The 19,076-nt window shown below is 39.2% G+C and overlaps 1 protein-coding gene across 12 annotated transcripts in view; it reads right to left on the bottom strand.

Annotated features, from left to right (window-relative positions):
- The window catches only part of EIPR1 (EARP complex and GARP complex interacting protein 1), a 226,891-nt gene that overhangs the window by 141,889 nt on the left and 65,926 nt on the right, over window positions 1-19,076 (bottom strand). For all 12 annotated transcript variants that reach the window (XR_011140065.1, XR_011140070.1, XR_011140069.1 and 9 more), the window contains exons 5-6: window positions 18,734-18,833; window positions 5,759-5,895 (exon numbers count right to left, since the gene is read on the bottom strand). Coding sequence is in view for 6 of the 12 variants with exons in the window: in XM_068937251.1 (XP_068793352.1) it covers window positions 5,759-5,895; window positions 18,734-18,833 (237 nt within the window). In the remaining 6 variants the exon portion in view is untranslated. The remainder of the gene's footprint in view (window positions 1-5,758; window positions 5,896-18,733; window positions 18,834-19,076) is intronic.

Genomic DNA, 19,076 nt, shown 5'->3' with positions numbered 1-19,076 from the left:
CCTAAGTGAGCATGCCAGTTCCCTATTTATGACATCTAGCTATCCCTATACGAAAAGCTGAGATACAAGGGATACAAGGGAGATACAAGGGAGACAATAGATATGAACAACTTTCTATTATTGCTTTATTTTGAACCCATCTTCTTGAGCTCTGGCATTTATCATTAATTTACCCGTGGCCCTTAAACTACTCAGTCATGGTCATATTCAGCCATTTCGACCACTTCAGGAAATGTTTGCAGTACTAATCACACTCTGGCATCCGTATTCAAAACATGCATGTTCCATCAGTTTGTCTCACTAGCTTCCCCCTCTTAAGCTTGCTTCCTCTGTTTCTGCTATCACACCACTGATTCACTAGAGAAAAAAAATCTGTGATTAATAGACAGTCTCCTTCAGTTCTACTACCAGCTTTATTAAATATGGCTGTACTTGTTTCCATGATCATTTTCAAAACCAGTATCTACCAAAGCTCTGCCTTGATTTGACACTCTCCTACAAACTTCACTAGAACTCGTTAACACTCAGGGGGCCTTCTTCTACTATTATTGCTACTAATGAAAAATATTTTTCCTTCAGAAAATGTTGATTGGCTGAAACCAAAACTTTATGCTTCCTTGTTCATATATAAATTTGCTTGTCAAGAGCTGAGAGAAAAGTCCCATGATGTTAATATCTAATTACTATTACAAAGCAAAATAATTCCATAAGGAGACATTCAGAGTGTGCCAGTCCTAGACTAACCACTATACTGGCAACTACGGCTATTACCTGGGATAGAGATTGTCACCTGGATATCCATCTTCAAGACTCTTCTCTGAATCAGAGGGAGTAAGGATTTCACCCAGGTGTGCCTTTGTACTATCTATTCTGGAGTCTTTACATTTCCTTTTCATTTCTTGAAATGTCTTTATGGGAAAACTTTAAAACCTCAAGTGTGCTTGCAGCAGGAAAACATTTCTTCTCCAGTACCGAACCTTTCGCTTTGTTCTTTGTTGCGCAGCTCATGGGGACGCTTTTCAGGATCTAAAGGGAAATGCCATCCTCAGTCTCTCCAAATTCAACTGCGCTTACCATCAAAGCCTTTACTCTAACTTAAAGTGACTTATTCTGACCACTTGATCCCTTTCCTTCCCTGATATGAATATTCTCTTTTCTTCCACTCTATCATCTGACCACACAGCAATATTACCTATATTGAACTCCCACTTATAGCATATATTAAGGCCCGAGCACACACAAACCTTTTCTCCAGCTACTGCTCCACCTTCTCACAGAATCACAGAATGGTTTAGGTTGGAAGGGACCTCTGGAGATCATCTAGTCCAACCTCCCTGCTCAAGCAGGGACCTCTACAGCATATTGCCCAGGACCACATCCAGACGGGTTTTGAATATCTCCAGCGAAGGAGACTCCACCACCTCTCTGGGCAACCTGTTCCAACGCTCTGTCACCCTCACAGGAAAGAAGTTTTTTCTCAGGTTCAGATGGAACTTCCTGTGCTTCAGTTTCTGCCCATTGCCTCTTGTCCTGATGCTGGGCACCACGGAGGAGAGTCTGGCCTCATCCTCTTGACACTCCCCCTTCAGATACTTGGCCATGTTGATGAGATCCCCTCTCAGTCTTCTCTTCTCCAGGCTCAACAGGCCCAGCTCTCGCAGCCTTTCTTCAGAGGAGAGATGCTCCAGTCCCCTCATCATCTTTGGAGCCCTCCACTGGACTCTCTGCAGTAGTGCCCTGTCTCTCTTGTCCTGGGGAGCCCAGAACTGGACCCAGTACTCCAGACGAGGCCTCCCCAGGGCTGAGGAGAGGGGCAGGATCACCTCCCTCCACCTGCTGGCCACACTCTGCCTCATGCACCCCAGGAGACCAGTGGCCTTCTTGGCCACCAGGGCACACGGCTGCCTCATGGTCAGCTTGTTGTCCACCAGCACTCCCAGGTCCTTCTCGGCAGAGCTACTTTCCAGCAGGTCAACCCCCAGCCTGTACTGCTGCCTGGGGTTATTCCTGCCTAGGTGCAGGACCTTGCACTTGCCTTTGTTGAACTTCAGGAGGTTCCTCTGCGCCCACCTCTCCAGCCTGTCCAGGTCCCTCTGAATGGCAGCACAGTCTTCTGGTGTGTTAGCCTCTCCCCCCAGTTTAGTATCATCAGCAGACTTGCTGAGGGTGCACTCTGTCCCTTCCTCCAGGTCATTGATGAATACATTGACCAAGACTGGACCCAGGACGGACCCCTGGGGGACACCACTAGCCACAGGCCTCCAACTTGACTCTGCGCCATTCACCACAACCCTCTGAGCTCGGCCATCCAGCCAGTTGTCAATCCACCTCACCATCCACTCATCTAGCCCACACTTCCTGAGCTTCCCTAGGAGGATGGGATGGGAGACAGTGTCCAAAGCCTTGCTGAAGTCCAGGGAGACAACATCCACTGCTCTCCCCTCCTCTACCCAGCCAGTCATTCTGTCATAGAAGGCTATCAGATTGGTCAAGCCTGATTTTCCTTTGGTGAATCCATGCTGACTACTCCTGATCACCTTCTTGTCCTCCACGTGCTTAGGGATGACCTTCAGGAGGAGCTGTTCCATCACCTTGCCAGGGATGGAGGGGAGGCTGACAGGCCTGTAGTTTCCTGGCTCCTCCTTCTTGCCCTTTTGGAAGACTGGCGTGACATTGGCTTTCTTCCAGTCCTCAGGCACCTCTCCTGATCTCCAGGACCTTTGCAAGAGGATGGAGAGTGGCCATGCAATAACATCCGCCAACTCCCTCAGCACTCGCGGGTGCATCCCATCGGGGCCCATGGATTTATGGATGTCAAGTTTAGACAAAAGATCTCTAACCTGATCCTCCTCCACCAAGGGAGAGTCTTCCTTTCTCCAGACTTCCTCTCTTGGCCCCAGGGTCTGGACTTCCTGAGGGCTGGCCTTAGCAGTGAAGACGGAAGCAAAGAAGGCATTTCTCATAACTCTGCCTTCTCTATATCCTTTGTTACCAGGGCACCCGCCCCATTCAGCAGCGGGCCCACGTTTTCCCTAGTCTTCCTTTTGCTCTTGATGTATTTGAAGAAGCCCTTCTTGTTGTCCTTGACACCCCTTGCCAGATTTAACTCCAAATGGGCCTTAGCCTTCCTTGTCGCATCCCTGCATGCTCTGACAACGTCCCTGTATTCCTCCCAAGTGGCCTGTCCCCTTTTCCACGTTCTGTAGACTTCCTTCTTCTGTTGGAGTTTTGCCAGGAGTTCCTTGCTCATCCATGCAGGTCTCCTGCCCGCTTTGCCGGACACTTCTTCCTCAGAGGGATGCACCGATCTTGAGCCTGGAGGAGGTGATGCTTGAATATTAACCAGCTTTCTTGGACCCCTCTTCCTTCTAGGGCCCTACCCCATGAGATTCCCCTAAGTAGGTCCCTGAAGAGGCCAAAGTCAGCTCTCCTCAAGTCCAGCGTTGCAATCCTACTCATTGCCCTGCTCCCTCCTCGTAGGATCCTGAACTCCACCATCTCATGGTCACTGCAGCCAAGGCTGCCCCCAACCTTCACCTCTCCAACTAGACCTTCTTTGTTCGTTAGTACAAGGTCTAGCAGCGCACCTCTCCTCGTTGGTATCTCCACCACCTGGGTCAAGAAATTATCATCAGTCCTCTGCAGGAACCTCTTTGACTGTTTGTGCCTAGCTGTGCTGTCTTCCCAACAGATGTCAGGGTGGTTGAAGTCCTCCATGAGAACCAGGGCCTGTGATCGTGAGGCTACTTCCAGCTGTCTGTAGAAGGCCTCATCGATGACTTCCTCCTGGTCAGGTGGCCTGTAGTAGACCCCCACAACAGTGTCACCCATGTTACCCTGCCCTTTAATCCTTACCCATAGGCTCTCAACTTGCTCTTCATCCACCCTGAGGCAGAGCGTCCTTTTTCTTCCAGATTTTTTAAAATGTATTCTTGGAGTCTGGATTTCCTTGATAATTCTCCCTCAGAATCCATTCAGCCTAGTTTCTGTCCTCTGTGCTTTACGAGCACTTCTTTGATTAAATTTTATTAAAGATTGCATCCTAGGCTAGGAGTATTTCCTACATCCGCCCGTTCTTTTCCTCCTTTGTTTGCCACATTCAGTATCATATTTTCCATCTATCCTACAGCTTTCATAACTGCACTCTCATGTTTCTATTCTGGCTACTTCTTTAGTATCTCTCCTTTTTTATTCTCTGCTGTTACAGCAATTTTTCATCTTGGATTTCTTTTTCTCATTTTTTGCTACTTATACTGCTGTGGTGTATACTGCCATGATTTTAAACTCCTGTCTCTAGTCTAACTAGTCCTTCTGAGATAGCTGCATCACTCTAAACATGTTATGGTGCAACTGCAGACTACACTTATTTTTATCATGTATTTTTCAAGTACACTGCAAACAACTCTTTGGCAGAGCCTATTACTCTTAAATTACTTCAAGGACTATCTAATCGGAGCTTCACTTAAGCTAATTAGAACGGTGGGGTTTGTTTCTGTTAACCAAGCTACTTTTTTCTTGCAGCTTTCATACATGTTACCACGAGAACTCATTTAACCCAATAATGAGTGTTTTTCTAATGGGCCAGAGTGTTAAATAGACTTTTTATATGCACAAAAAAATCACAGTATTTAATATTTTCCACTTAGAAAGTGCACAGCTTTAATCTTCAAGTTTGCATATTACATGCTAAAAATAGGATGGTTACAAAAACATTAGAAAAAAGCAACTTAAAGAAAAAGCTTTCTCCTTTGATCTTTTCTTTCTCTCTTTTATGCTTCATTTAAAACAGTCCCTATACAGGCACATATACGAAATTAGATTTTTACATATCCTTTTACAGAACAAAATGGCACGATCAAACCAGATAACGATACGAGAAGTGACTTTTATATGACTGTATTTGTATTTTTAGCTTTTGCTAATTAAATTAAACCAATCTTTTTGGCAGAAACACACATGGCTAGCAAACACGGGGATTTACTGCTACACCCCTGAGCTGGCAGGAACCATAGAACGAAATTTAAAGTCATACCACTTTAAGGCAACAAAAGTTATTACAAGACATCCGTCTTCTCAGTTTAGTGATAAATTACTATGTGCTAAGGGGAAAAAGTGTATCTTAAAAAAGCTTGCACAGGCTTTAGTAGTCATGGCAACAGATGTGTACAACATCACTCCTTTGCTTATCAAAATCACAACTGAGCAGGGGGAAGACACCTTATTGGGCACATACAAAACCTTCATTGATTTGGTCATGATTCTGCTCACTTCAGTAGTTACATGAAACTAGTATGCTACAGTCTGTAATATAGTATACTGTTCATTAAAATCAGAAAAGTAAGAGTGAATTTATCCAAGAAATTACCTCTAAAGACTAAAGTTACCTTTAAATACTATGCTATTAAGACATTTCATAGCATAGTCAGGATCAATCTTAAAAATTGATTTTCAGGTTGAATTATAGAACAGCTTCATTTAGGTAATGCCTGTGTACTGACCTAATCATCTTGGGACTAGTATACAGTTCAACAAAACTCGATATACAAGTTACAGTTGAAGCTGATGGAAAAAATGAAGAAAACCTTTTACTAAACTGTGAATACATCAGCTATGCAAGCCATACCGTTCCATTTACGAGCAATAGCTTTGCCACGTATCTAATCGTTAAAAAAATACTAGGAGCAATGAAAATCCACCTCCAAGGGAGAGTGGCATTTCTTCCTCCTTTTCTGAGGAAGAGACTGCAATTTTTCATTACCTCATGCTTCGTGTATCCCATCCTCGAACAGTAGTATCATTGGCTGTCCCAATTTGTGTACAATTGTGGTGTGGACTCCATCGTCCAGATGTAAATTTTACTTGTCCTTTCCCTTCCAAGGCTGCAGAACTGGAAAGCTAAACAAGATAGAACAAAGTCAGTGATACTTCCAAATATAAAGCTAAAATGAAAGTAGTTGTAGTGAAAATGAAAATTGCACAATGGCCTATAGTTTCACATGCGATATTTTACCAAAATGCTAGGATAAAAGAATAAAGTCAAAAATAATTTAAAAGGTAAAGTAATTTTTAATAAAGTCTCATACAGTGTAAAATGTTCAGAAGTACTTTTATAACAAAAAACAGTTTCATATCATCTGTTGAAATATTAGATAGATAATGGGGATACATGGCAGAAATTTGTAGCTGGCTCAAAGGGGCAAACACCATACCCATTTAGTTTCATGAACAGTCTTAGGAGACACACAAAGTATGTGTTTTTCCATGTCAAAATGCCAATTTGCATCCTCAAGAACAGAACTATAATGTCAAAGACTCTTCAGTAAAGGTATTACAGCTAGCGGAGCAGGGGGAGCGGGGAAGGAATCAAGGCCCAGGAGCCCATGTCACCACATACATGCCTATTAATGTAACAGCAGGCACTAGACCACAAGTCTGCAACCTGTGAGACTAAAAGGTTTCAGTTCCAAGATCAGGCTTGCACAAAAATGCATGTCATGAGCAAGCAGCTCTTCACCTCCATACAGGTAATAAAAAGAAATCACAAAATAATCGGAATGTTTTTGAAGATGGAAGGCAAGCTGTCATCCAAGTCCACGTGAACATGAGAAAAAACAAGACTGCAGGCATTGCAAATTAGTTTGTTTGGTTTTTTGTTTTTTTTTTTTTTTCAGTCAAGTACTGAAACTAATTGTTTCATATCCATTGGGGGGGGGGGAGGGGAAGGAAAAACCAAATATTCCCCTTTTAAACAGAGCTAAAATTTATATACGTTCCAAGCGGCTAGACCTATAATAGACATTCTTGGTCATCTTGCAAGAAAATAAAGCTTTTATATAGCTCATATTAAAATGCTTCACTGAAAAGTATTTCACACACAGCAGACTGCAGCATTGACTCTCTTTGGATCACTTGTCTCCTCTTCCCCTTTCTTTACACATCAAAATATTGATGCATACACTGGCTAGATTTTAAGAAAAGGTTCACTACTCAGCAAAAATACTAAGCTTTGATAGATGAAGTAAAGGCTAAACATACACAATGCTTGCATAAACTTTAACTAACACCAACAGAAAAACATGCTGTCAATACAGACCAAAGACCAATACAAGACTGTTTAAATCTATTTGTATATAACATGCATGTCCGTCTCTATATTTTGCTAACTTTTTATTGCTATGAATATCTTTTTTTTATTTAGTAGATTAGCAATTCAGAAATTACAGCTCTTCCATCACTGAAGTCTATGCTACCCAAGATGTGAAATTTTCCAAAAATTTTCTGAAGAGTCTACTTTTAAGAAGAGAAGAGTCCCTGCATGCAAGCTCATATATTGCTCGCTTGGTAATGAATGATACAACACCATGGCCAAACCTCCTCCTCTAGTATCATTCTTTCTCAAGTACAAATAACGTCCAAAAGCCTTTCTACAACTTGCAGGTTATTAATATGAAGAAAAATATTATGTAGGACACATCTACTAGATTTGCAGTAATAAAACAAAGTGCAGTTTGGTTTTTTTTTTCTGACAAATACTACATTGCAGGCACAGGAAAACATGCAGAACTTGACTGGATCATCTCAAAAATTAAACTATGTTTCTTTCGTAGGCAGCCTTGGACAAAAAAAAAAACTTAGATAAAGGTGGGTGTGGGGTGTGCGGGGTGGGGACAACCAATCTTAATACTGACAGTAAAAGAATACAAACAAAAATAATTTCATACATATCCTATACTTCCAAAATCTGTTTCTGAGAGAGAGTACCACACATCCAAAGCACAACTCAAGGCAGAAGGCCTTTGCAAGCAGTAGATGGTTTTCTCCAGCATTCTAGGCGTTTTTAAGAAGCATCTCTATTTCAACTTTTATCAGGTAAACTATTATGAAAAAAATGAACAGTTCATTCTTTTCAGATAAAAAATTTAGGAGTGAGACCAGAACAACTATACATGTAAGATTGGGCAAGCCATCCTAATCTTCCCCTGCAATACTTGAGCGCTTGTAGGAATGACATTACATCTTCCTCATAGGGATAGCGATGGCAAAATGCGCATAGAGGCAAATTCCCAATCGACTCAAGGTACTTTTGTTAATAAAATCATACTCCCAAAGTTACAGCCAGAACGGAACTGCTTTATATTAAAAGACAGTTGGGGGGGGGGGGGGGGAGGCGGATAATTGTCTCACGTAAAAAGAAATCCTTGTGGAACAGAAGGAAACTTGCAGAGATGCATGAAATGAATGTATAGGAAACAAAGCTGGTAATTTGGAAACATAAATACAGGTTCAAACAAATTTAGCCTTAGTTTTAATTTATGCCTGAATGTAAACAGAGGTAGGTGAGCTTTCTTTTTATCTTGAACTCTTCATTCTACTTCCTTCCAATTCTTTAAATACAGAAGAGTTGACAGAAGAAAAATTAAACATGACAAAGGCATATTTAGGCATTAATCTCACATGAGGATTTGGATTTGTGCTGCCCAGAAAATGAAAACATACAGCTGTAAGGGATTCACTAGATACAATAATAAATCATGGTAATATTTAATAAACACATAAAAGGGACTTACTGTAGGAAACAAGTTAATAAATAAGAGCAAGAGATCTGTTGTCTATTTTTAAACAATAAAACTAGCTAATGTTCTTGCATTGTGCTAGGGCTCATACTCCGGCTTTAGAAGAAAAAGTCTGGACGAAATGAATCCTTAAGAGCGTAAAATTGTTAACAGATTACAGATGGATTCAACACGGTTCATAAGCGCTTAACTGCTTTGGTGGATCAGTGCCTAAACTTGTTGACATAACAACAACAACAAAAGGGTGGTGTATCCTAATATGATAGAACGCATGAGAACAATTATTTGAAAGCAAAAGAAAAGGTTCTGAGAAAATTTAAGCAACGTCATGTGATCAGAACAGAACCATACACAGTTGTCAGCCTCCAGGAAGCAAAGGTTTTTACAAAAGAAAAGTATCTGAAATACGAAAAAGTCTATCCCATCTTTGAAGGACTGATTTGTACGCATTCAAATGAAAATATCAATTACTCCACTCCACTTTGTCAAAACATCAGTTCGGACTGAGATGTCACCTTCTGTGCCTCAAATTTTGATCTTATAAGGACCAAATTGGAAAGAGGAAAAGATAGTCAGTGTTCTTAAAACAAAACGTGTGTTAACCTCTGCAGAGATGCAGTAATTGTCTAGACAGTCACAAGCAGCATGGAAATAGTGAATCAATTGCTCATTCTCTCTTTCAAAGCATGAACTATGTGCCACCAAATGAAGCTTGTGGCAGCCAGATTCAACAGTACACAAAAAAAAAAAGTGGTTTTTCATCCAGTGCACTACTGCTCAGGACCTCTTGACAAAAGACACTTGAACGCATAAAGCTTACTTGCATCAAAGAAGAAAAGGATAGAAAAGTACCTAGAAGAAAGATCTATTGAGGGTTACTAAACAGACAAACCCAATCACGCTTAGAAAAATCCTTGAATTGAAAAGAGTTGAAGGCCGTAAGACTGTTAGGCAGAAAGTAACCAATATATTTGTTACACTCAACAGGAGTCTACCATGGCCACTATTTTAAACAGAATACTTGGGCTGGATGCGCTCTAGGTATGGACCAGTAAGATCATTCTTACTTTCATATACTACATAGGATCCTCGCTAGAGCTGAATGTCATGAAGCAAAAGACTGGTAGAATTACGAGACTTTTTCTAAGACAATGATGAAGAACCAGAGTACGGTTAGGTAGTAGAAGCATTGACATGACAGCAATGAATCCTATCATTTATTTCTGTATCATCCAATAACAAATTGTCAGAGCAGACAATAAGCAGTATATGTGCATGTATGTATGTAAAATGAAACAAATAAAAGGTATGAAAAAGCTCAAGATCTGGAATAAGAAATGCCAAGCCCTACTTTGAGACTACGTATACTCTTGTACAGAGAAGCAACGTTCTTCATTTAGTTTTATTCAGCCAGCTCAGCTCAGCTCAAAGCCTGAAACTTTCTTTCCTTCAAGTTGAGAAAACAAGTGGGGGCGGAGAGCCAAAAGCTGTTCTTTCCTCCCTCTTGCAACATATTATGAAAAACAATGTGAGAGAGGATCAGTTCTAAAATTCTGCAAACTTTTGAATGAAAGTGTAACTGGAAATATGCAGTTCTATTCCCAGTCTATATTATGTCTATCTAATAAGTAAGTTTTAGGTGCAACATTTCTGTTTCTTTAATGTATGCACTAATTCTGAAGTAGTTTGACTAAAAACTAATAAATTCCATTTCCTGTATTTAGAATGCAACTTTTTCACAGACTTCAACATGAAGTATTAAAAACATCTCCTAAGAACAAAATATAGCATTAGCGCACTCACCATTTTCTAACTTGATTCATTTGCCCATATATACACTACATCGTTCTGGTTAACAAAAAAGCACCAAATTAACGTAAACACTACATTTATTAACACTTTCAAACGGCTACCAAAGAGTGACAGTCAATCAATGTTCTTACAAGAAAATAAAAGCTAACACAAAAAACGTTAGGAACATGAAGTTTTCCTGTCTAGTAATTAAAATCAATCCACTTGCAAGAGTTTGTAGTATTGGCACAGACCGATAACTTAGTTTCAGAATTTTCAAATAAATAAATAAAGGAGTATCAGTCATTATATAGTAAGAACAAAACACGGAAATTTCTATGCAAAGGCTCAACAACAACTGGACAAACCTAAATACATAGCAATAAAGAACTACCTTGCATCTTCTATGAGGAAGTGATTTTGTATTGCTTTCCTGGAAAAAAAGTCTTTACAATCTGAAATATGTAAAGCATATTAAGTCTTTTTTTTTTTTTTTTTTTAACATTTGGAAGTTATTTGGAATATCAACAATTAAAAGAAATCTGAAAATATTTTTACTTAAAGATTCAGAAGTCAAAAGGAGTTTTCTCAATGTTTTTCCGGTGTTTATTTTAAAACTTCTAGTCTTCTTACCTCTATAGCAACAGCTATGCATTTTAAATAAAATAAATCACAGAAGAAACGTTAAAAAGTGAATACTAAGAAACGCTCGCATCTTACCCGAGAGGACTAAAATTCTCATGGACATTCAAGTACATTCCAGATAAGACCTACTAAAGAAGTCATGACTCTGTTTACGAAATAGTCATAAGTTTAGGCTGCACGTGCTGATCTGATTTTGACTGCCTTCTCAGTGAAGAAAGGAGTAGTGAAATCACCTTACCTGATTAAGTCCAAAAATATTTAGATTTCTAAGGAGTTTCAACTGACAGAACTTAACTCATAGTAGTGATTGCTAAGGTCACTGAGACAATTTAAGCACAGGGTTTTTTTCTTTTTAACCACACCCTCATCAACAGCAAGTGGGCCACTCTTATTCTGTGCATGCTAGAACTAGCATGGAGATTTCAAGAGAGCCTCAAGGATGTGACATCATAACAATCAAAGCGGCAAATATGCTGGAAGATTATTTTCAGATTCACATTAAGGGATTAATTTTGTTTTAGCCTGCTATTGGCAGAAACAGAAATACAGAAGAGGGTTTTTATGCAGAAGAGGGTTTTTAATGCATGGAGTTCAGTTCCTCCCATCGTAGGGAACCATGCTACGCCAGTTTTCTTAACTTTTTCTCCCGGAACTCCTCACAGTTATTTATCTTTTTAGCAAGCCTCATCATACTGGCAGCTCAGAGTCATCTTTAGAATAACCAGGTAAAATGATCTACATAGTTCCAAGTGCTGAGTTTCCATCTTGCACCAAAAACAATTTTTACTCCTTAAATATAAGGCTTTCTGATTTATACTACAAAACTTAATCCAAACTTCAAAATCAGCTAGTTTTTTCTCCGGAACATCCTGACATTCCTAAATACTAATGATGCTTTCCTAGTTTGTCTCAGTAGCAATCTTCATCATTACACTCTTACTTCTGTTTAATATTGCCGTTAACAATAGGACAGAATTGGTCCCAACATCTACCTTTTAGAAACCGGTCTTCTATTCTGCTTCTGATCCAACACTTTCTCTTTCATTTTTCTTTAGCCAGTTTCTCCTTATAGCTAATTAAACCATGTTTACTCTAACTGCAGGAATTATTTCCCATCAAGCACCCTACAAAGTTATCCACTTAAGTCTAGAACATATTTCCCACCTTGAGAAATAGCAGCCATCTAAAGGGGGGGGGGGGGGGGAAAGAAAGATAGCAAGGATCTTATCCAAATATAGGAGGATATTAGGAATAAGCATATGTTTTTTTTTATAGGCTTGGAAACTACCTCAGAAGATTTTCCTTCTTGCCTAGAATGCCACTACCAGATGGGTTTTGTTGTTGTGGCCAAGTCAAATTTGGCTTGCAAAGGGACAAAGCAATGTAGAAGAGGTCTAAAGCCTCAAATCCTTAATGATTGTATCCGGTGGTTTTAGTAAAAAGTTCTTAAACACTGTCTTCAGCCTTCAAGAATCAAATTATTAATTTTATTTAATCTGAATCAAGATGGAACCCCTCTGTTCAAGATAATTTTCTGAGGTAAATTCCACTGTAACGTCCTTATTACTTTCTGAATTAGCATCAACTATACATTAAATGCTACTAAACAATCTAAAAGTGATAAGGACCCTCACTAACCATCTTGATAAAAATACGTACTTGAAGAAGAGGAGAAAGAACACTTCCTCTGAACGTTTTTTACTGCACCTAATACAAGTTTCAAGGACAACAACTAGATCCCTCCTTCAAACACTGTGAGAGCAACAAAACTAGAAAATCTGCATTCAGTAATAAATAAAACAGGAGAAAATTTACTATCGTCAGTGCAGAAATAACAATATAACTCCAACACAGCTTCTTATTAGCTTGTTGAAATGATAGAAAACTGTTGTAGGAAACTTGTACTGAAGTAGGTAGCGTGCACACAACTGCAGCGGAAAACTTTGGGAACTTCTAAAGGAGAGTGAATGGAAAGGAGTATCACAGACACTTTCCCTGCATCCCTTTCTAGGGAAAATAACTTTAAAAAAAAACAGTTACACTAAGACAGCTTCAGGTTCCAGAAGGTAAACAAAAACTAATAAAGATCAGAGAAAAAAGAAAAATCACAAACTTGGTAACACTGATGCATTTCTATCTCATATATCAACCACATCAAAAAGGGAGAAGCAGAAAATGTGCCGAACAGCAATGAGACTAGAATAGCAGGAAGATTAATGATATCTAACCAATATTTTATCAAGAAATACTACTGTCACATTATTTGAAATAATGAAGGTGTCTGTAGACTAACAAAACCCTTCCTCCACCCTCCTCAAAATAAATACAAACAAAAAAACCTAACAGTTGAGGGAAAGTCATTAAAAAAAACCAACAACAAACACAACACAGGCTTAGAAAAAAAGGCAGGTACTATTGCATGTTCTGAATGGCATCTATGAAAAAGTAGCAACAAGCTGGAAGTTATGACGGCAATAATATTCATGAACTCAGGTATTTCTTATCACGTATGACTAATACAGAACAAATCTGAAAATGTTGCAACTTGCAGAAAAGTTGCTTTCTAGAAGGAACAGATTAATTAAGAAATATAATAGGAATTCAAATTCAGAGAGATTGTCACAGAAAAATAAGTGGAAGCCAATTCCCAGAGGGAAATCTATGCCTAAAAAAATCTAAGGAGGGAAAGCAAACGAACCTTTTAAAGCTGTATTTGGTAGAGCCAAATTATCACTGTCCTACCATATAACAAAAGCAAAAAGAAAGCTCTGAAAAGGGAAAGGAAAGAGATTTATTTTCCTGTTACATGAGAAGAAGAGAATATGGTTCAATCTATAGTTCTAAGCAATACTGAGGGAGAAATTCATCTTTTCATTTGCTTTCTTTCTTGCAGATAAGAGGGTCAGAAAGAAAACACAGACACATACATCCCCTCCCAAACAAACCAAGTGGATGGTCATTCCCCATACTCAAGGTAAAGCTCTTTAAGACAAAGCAGTGCCAACAGATTGCCTAACAGGTGATGACGCACCTCTGGGTCATGCTACGGCTTTGCAGAATGGAACAGAAGATGAATCAAGTGTCCAAAGAGAGGAGGAGAAAAAACAACTAATAGTGATTTTGTGAATGCACTTGAAGCAATGATTTCATTTCACTACTCAATAATTAAAGTTTTAAATCCTTCAAAAACAGGTTCTGCTTAGAAAGAAAGGTTCATCTATCTTAGGAAATTTCACAACACTCTTTCTAAATAAAAATAATATTCGATAAGCAAGAAAAATGAAGTCTAGTATTATAATACCTGAAGATGAAAGGCAAAATTCACCTTATATTTTAATGCTATGACTTTTTTGATAGAGGAAATAGGAACACTTGGTAATTGAGAAACCAATCAAATCAAAATGAATGTGAATACTTCTAACTTCTCCAAATTTATTCAAAATACCTCTTGAAGAGTTTTCTTGGAGGTACAATGCTAAACCTTTGCTGGCACATGGAAACATGTTTCTGCTCCTCCCAGATTTAGCCCCCTTATTTTGTGATGACACAAGGCACATATAAAAATATCTATATTTTAATTTCTCTATTTCATCCTGTTGCAGTCTTCTGCATACTCCAGCCTGCATTTAGCCAAACGAGAGTTCTAGTGATTTGATGGCATCTGACCTAATGTCTGCATACAGAAGCATTAACCATCATCTTTTCAGCAGAACCTACCCTAATCCTGTGGATTGGTTGGGCTTTAGATTTCTCCTGGGTTCAGCTGATGATTTTAAATGGCAAAGAATTTAATTGCAAAAGGTAATGATGCAGCGAGCATAAGATTAGTTTCACCACAGAAGGTAAGGCCCTCAAAACAATAATAAAGGAATTGGTCAAAAGGACAGGAGAAGCTTATCTTACTGCAAATACAGGCAAATATTCCTGTGTTAATTACCGTAATGAAGAAACTCAAACGTCTTAACAAAAAATTTTAAAAGAAAAAAAATTGACAGAAAATTAAACTGTACAGTAAGCTATGGTTAGCAAATGTTTCCAGCGACAGGTTGATCAGATAATTTACAGACTGAATACCCAGTAATTTTATTACAAAGCAGCTCTAAGTACATTGGGAACCCTAAACTTCTTCAGATCAGTTCTAATTAAAACAATGAGACTTGTAACTTCCAGGCAGATAGAGGAGATATATCCAATAAAAGGTTAAATACCTCAAGTTTTGATCAATGCATGCAAGCAGAAATTTTGACGTGTAAAATTTTCAAGATACATATATTTCAAGTTTTTCCCCTGGCACTATGCCTGAATTTTAGAATTCTTCCATGAAAAGTGCATAAAGGTTAGAATTGGGGTTACTTCTGGTGATTAATACTAGTATTGCCTATAATGGATACATCTCCAAAAGGAAGCTACTGAAATGGGTTCTTCAAATGGGAAGACTGCACAATTTAATGAATACTCCTTAATTTGTGAATTACATATACAAATATTTGTGTAACAGAGTAAGGAGATTAATTTTGAGGAAAGGAACAGTAAAAAGAAGATATTTATCTGAACATGACAAATTTTAGTAAATATATTTCAAGTAAAATAACATGAGACAGAACAAAGAACACAGCATTCATTAGAAGATTCACATGCATACATTAAAGAGAGACTGGTAATAGACTAGATAGCATCCCAAAAGAAAATACATTTCATATAGATTTGAACTACGAAGAAATATGGTAACTTTGAGATTGTCACAACAGTGGGAAAAATAACTAACATTCAAAAGAAATTCAAGCAGGAAAAGACAGAGCCACCCAAAGAGAGAAAAGAGGAGAAAGGAAAAATGCTTAGTAGTCTTGCAGACCTAGCACTTCAGAGACATGAAGAGCTATAGCATACAAGCAGAATTGTCCTAAAAAGCAATTTTTCAACAGATTTAAAGAAGGCATTCTAAAGAAGTGTGTTTGCTATGTATGTATTAGAAAAGAAATAATGCATCTTAATAAGAGTAATGTAAATCCAACAGATACAACGCCCAGACAAGCTTCTGGAGGCTAGACTTCCATCTTCTCTGCTCCTTCCATCAGTATTTATGCACACTCATAAGATTCTCCCTTGAGCCTTCTCTTAACCTTCTTCACCATCCTTTGCTGGACTCACTCCAGTAAGTCCATGTCTCTCTTGTACTGGGGAGCCCAGAACTGGACGCAGCAATCCAGATGTGGCCTCATCATTGCTGTGCAGAGGGGAAGGATCACAACGGGCTGGTAAGGCTCTTCTTAACGCAGGCCAGGATACTCTTGGCTGTCTTTGCTATGAGGGTGCATTGCTGGCTCATGGTCAACATGTTGTCCACCAGGACGCCCAGGGCCTTTTTCTGAAAAGCTGCTTCCTAGAGGCAGTTGACCTCCAGCATATACTGGTTCAAGGGGTTATTCTTTTCCGGGTGCAGGACTTTGCATTTCCCATTGCTGAACTTCTTGTGGTTCCTCTTTGCCCAATTCTCCAGCCTGTAAAGGTCCCTATGAACGGCAGTGCAACTTTCTGATGTATCAACTGATTCCCCCAGTTTTGTAGCATCTGCAGAGTTGCTGAGGGTGCATTCATTTAGTCCCTCCAGCCAGGTCATTAATGAAGAGGTTAAACAGCATTAGCCCACCTGTCAACACCTGGAATACTCCATTAGTGACTAGCCTCCAGCTGGACTTCATGCCACTGATCACAACCCTTTGAGCCCAGCAGTTCAGCCAGTTTTCAATGCATCTCACAACTACTTAACTATACTGCACTTCAAAGTTTCTCTACCAGGATGTCACGGAATTTACGTCAAAAGCCTTACTACAGTTGAGACAACATCCACTGCTCTCCCTTCATCCACCATGATATTCATCTCATTGCAGAATGCTATCAGGTTAGCTAAGAATGATTTCCCCTTCATGAATCCATGCTGACTACTCCCAGTCACCTTCGTGTCCTTCACATGTCTGGAAATAGTATCCAGGATTAGTTGCTCCACCACCTTCCCAGGGATCAAGGTGAGGCTGAGGTCTTGTAGTTCTCCAGATCCTCCTACTTGCCCTTTTTAAAGACAAGGGTGGCATTTGCTTTTTTCTAGTCCTCAGAAAACTTCCTCCGTCACTGTGATCTTTCAAAGATGATCAAGAGTGGCCTTGCAATGATATCGACCAGCTCCCTCTGCACTCATTGGTATATCTGGTCAGGTCCCAAGGACTTGTCCATATCCATTTTGCTTAATGTTTCCTAATGCTCTGTGAAAGAGGATCAGGTAAGGCTGACGCTCCAGAGGTCCCTTCCAACCTAAACGATTCTGTGATTCTGTGATTCCTGACTTTCCCACTGGTCTCGGGGGCCTGGGATTCCTGAAGGCCAATCTTACCAGCAAAGACAGTAGTGAAGAGGCATTGAAAAGGCTCAGCCTTTTCCATGTCCCTTGTCGCCAGGGCCCCTGCTCCATTCAGCAGGAGGCTCATTTTTGAAGCCTTTTCTTGCTGCCCTTCCTGATCCTCACCAGGTTCACCTCCAGATGGGCTCTGGCTTTCCTAATCTCATCCCTGAATGCTCGGACAATGTCTCTATATTCCCCTTGGGTCACCTGTCCTTTCTTCCGTCCCTTGTACGCTTCCTTTTTATGTCTGAGTTTAGTCAGGAGCTCCTTGTTTATCCATCAATGTTGATACTAAGCAAACTAATAACAACCTGAGGCTTCATCTGCTTAGTCACGTGGCACAACAAGAAAAAGTTTAGAAAAACAGTGTTTTGACTCCAAGCAACCGCTAGCTGAAAAATCTGGTTCTGAAACATCCAAGAAGAGAAACTAACGCTGAATAAGTCAAACTGAAGAGTTAATTCAAGAAGTGACAACAGATCAACTAAATAGTAACAATGATGCCATAACCAGTTTCCACTTCTAAGGACAAATACTGACAAAGAAATGACTCCATGCAGAATCATTCAAGGATTTCTATATGCAATCCACATCAATATACTTAAACAAGCAAACTTTTGTTTATTATCTATAAAAGGTGACAAAGTTAGATCGAAATCTGGACCAATGACACCCTATTATTTATATTCCTGAATATCAGAGACGATGAATTTAGTAATGAATGAAGTAATCTGAATACACAGTATGGCAGTAAATTAAATTAATACTGAGAACCCAAAGCAGTGCACAGTAAGTGGGGAAGTTTATATTATGCATACAGCAAAGGGTTCTAAATTAAGTAGAGGGATGCGAGGCCAACATGGTTTAATGTACTAGCACAGAGAATAATACTGTTCCTACAAGCCAGCGGATGTTGCCTCACCAGGAACACTTTATAGACCATTAATCATTACCTGAATTAGGTAACCTTCTACTTCATTGATCTAGGATTCCCCCTCCCCCCTTCCACATATTGATCAAGTTATCATTGCTTTAGATTATTTGCTCTAGAATCACTAAGAGAATTAAGGGCAATTCAAGAGGCGGGAAAACATGCAACTACTAGCAACAGATATAAAATACTAAGTTAAGTGACCTTCTCTGAAACACTCACATTCAATACAGTACTCATTTCTCCCACCCATGTTCAAGTCACAGCCTCCATTAGCAACAATATTTTTGAAGAATCTTTAAGCAAGGAGTAGTTAAAAGATTAGCAAATTTTAGGTTAGCGAATTTGTGCTTTATACTATATTCAAGTATATTATCATTTGTTAACAGTTTTTCTTACCACAGCTTTGGCTGAACTTTCTTGCAAATCCCACAATAATATGTTATTATCAGCCAGTGAAATAAGCCTTTTACCGTCTCCCATTGGTTCCCACATAACACTGTAAAGCAAAAACAGAAAATGAAAAAAAACAAACAAATATTAAAACTAATAGAATTTGCAATGGGAAGCTGTTTTAATCTTGTGGACCTAATCTGTTTCCAAATGCGTTAAACCATTTTCCTTATGGCTTTTTTCAGCAGAAATTGGTCCCATGTTTCAAGTGAAAAAGCTGCCATTAATTAGCGATCTAGCAAATTTTACATATACTATATGAATGTTACTGCAGAATCAGTTACTTAGA

Source organism: Struthio camelus, chromosome 3 (assembly GCF_040807025.1).
Source record: "Struthio camelus isolate bStrCam1 chromosome 3, bStrCam1.hap1, whole genome shotgun sequence".
NCBI classification, from domain to species: domain Eukaryota; kingdom Metazoa; phylum Chordata; class Aves; order Struthioniformes; family Struthionidae; genus Struthio; species Struthio camelus.
Note: the sequence above shows the minus strand (reverse complement) of the source record. Positions and strands in the feature narration are given on the sequence as shown.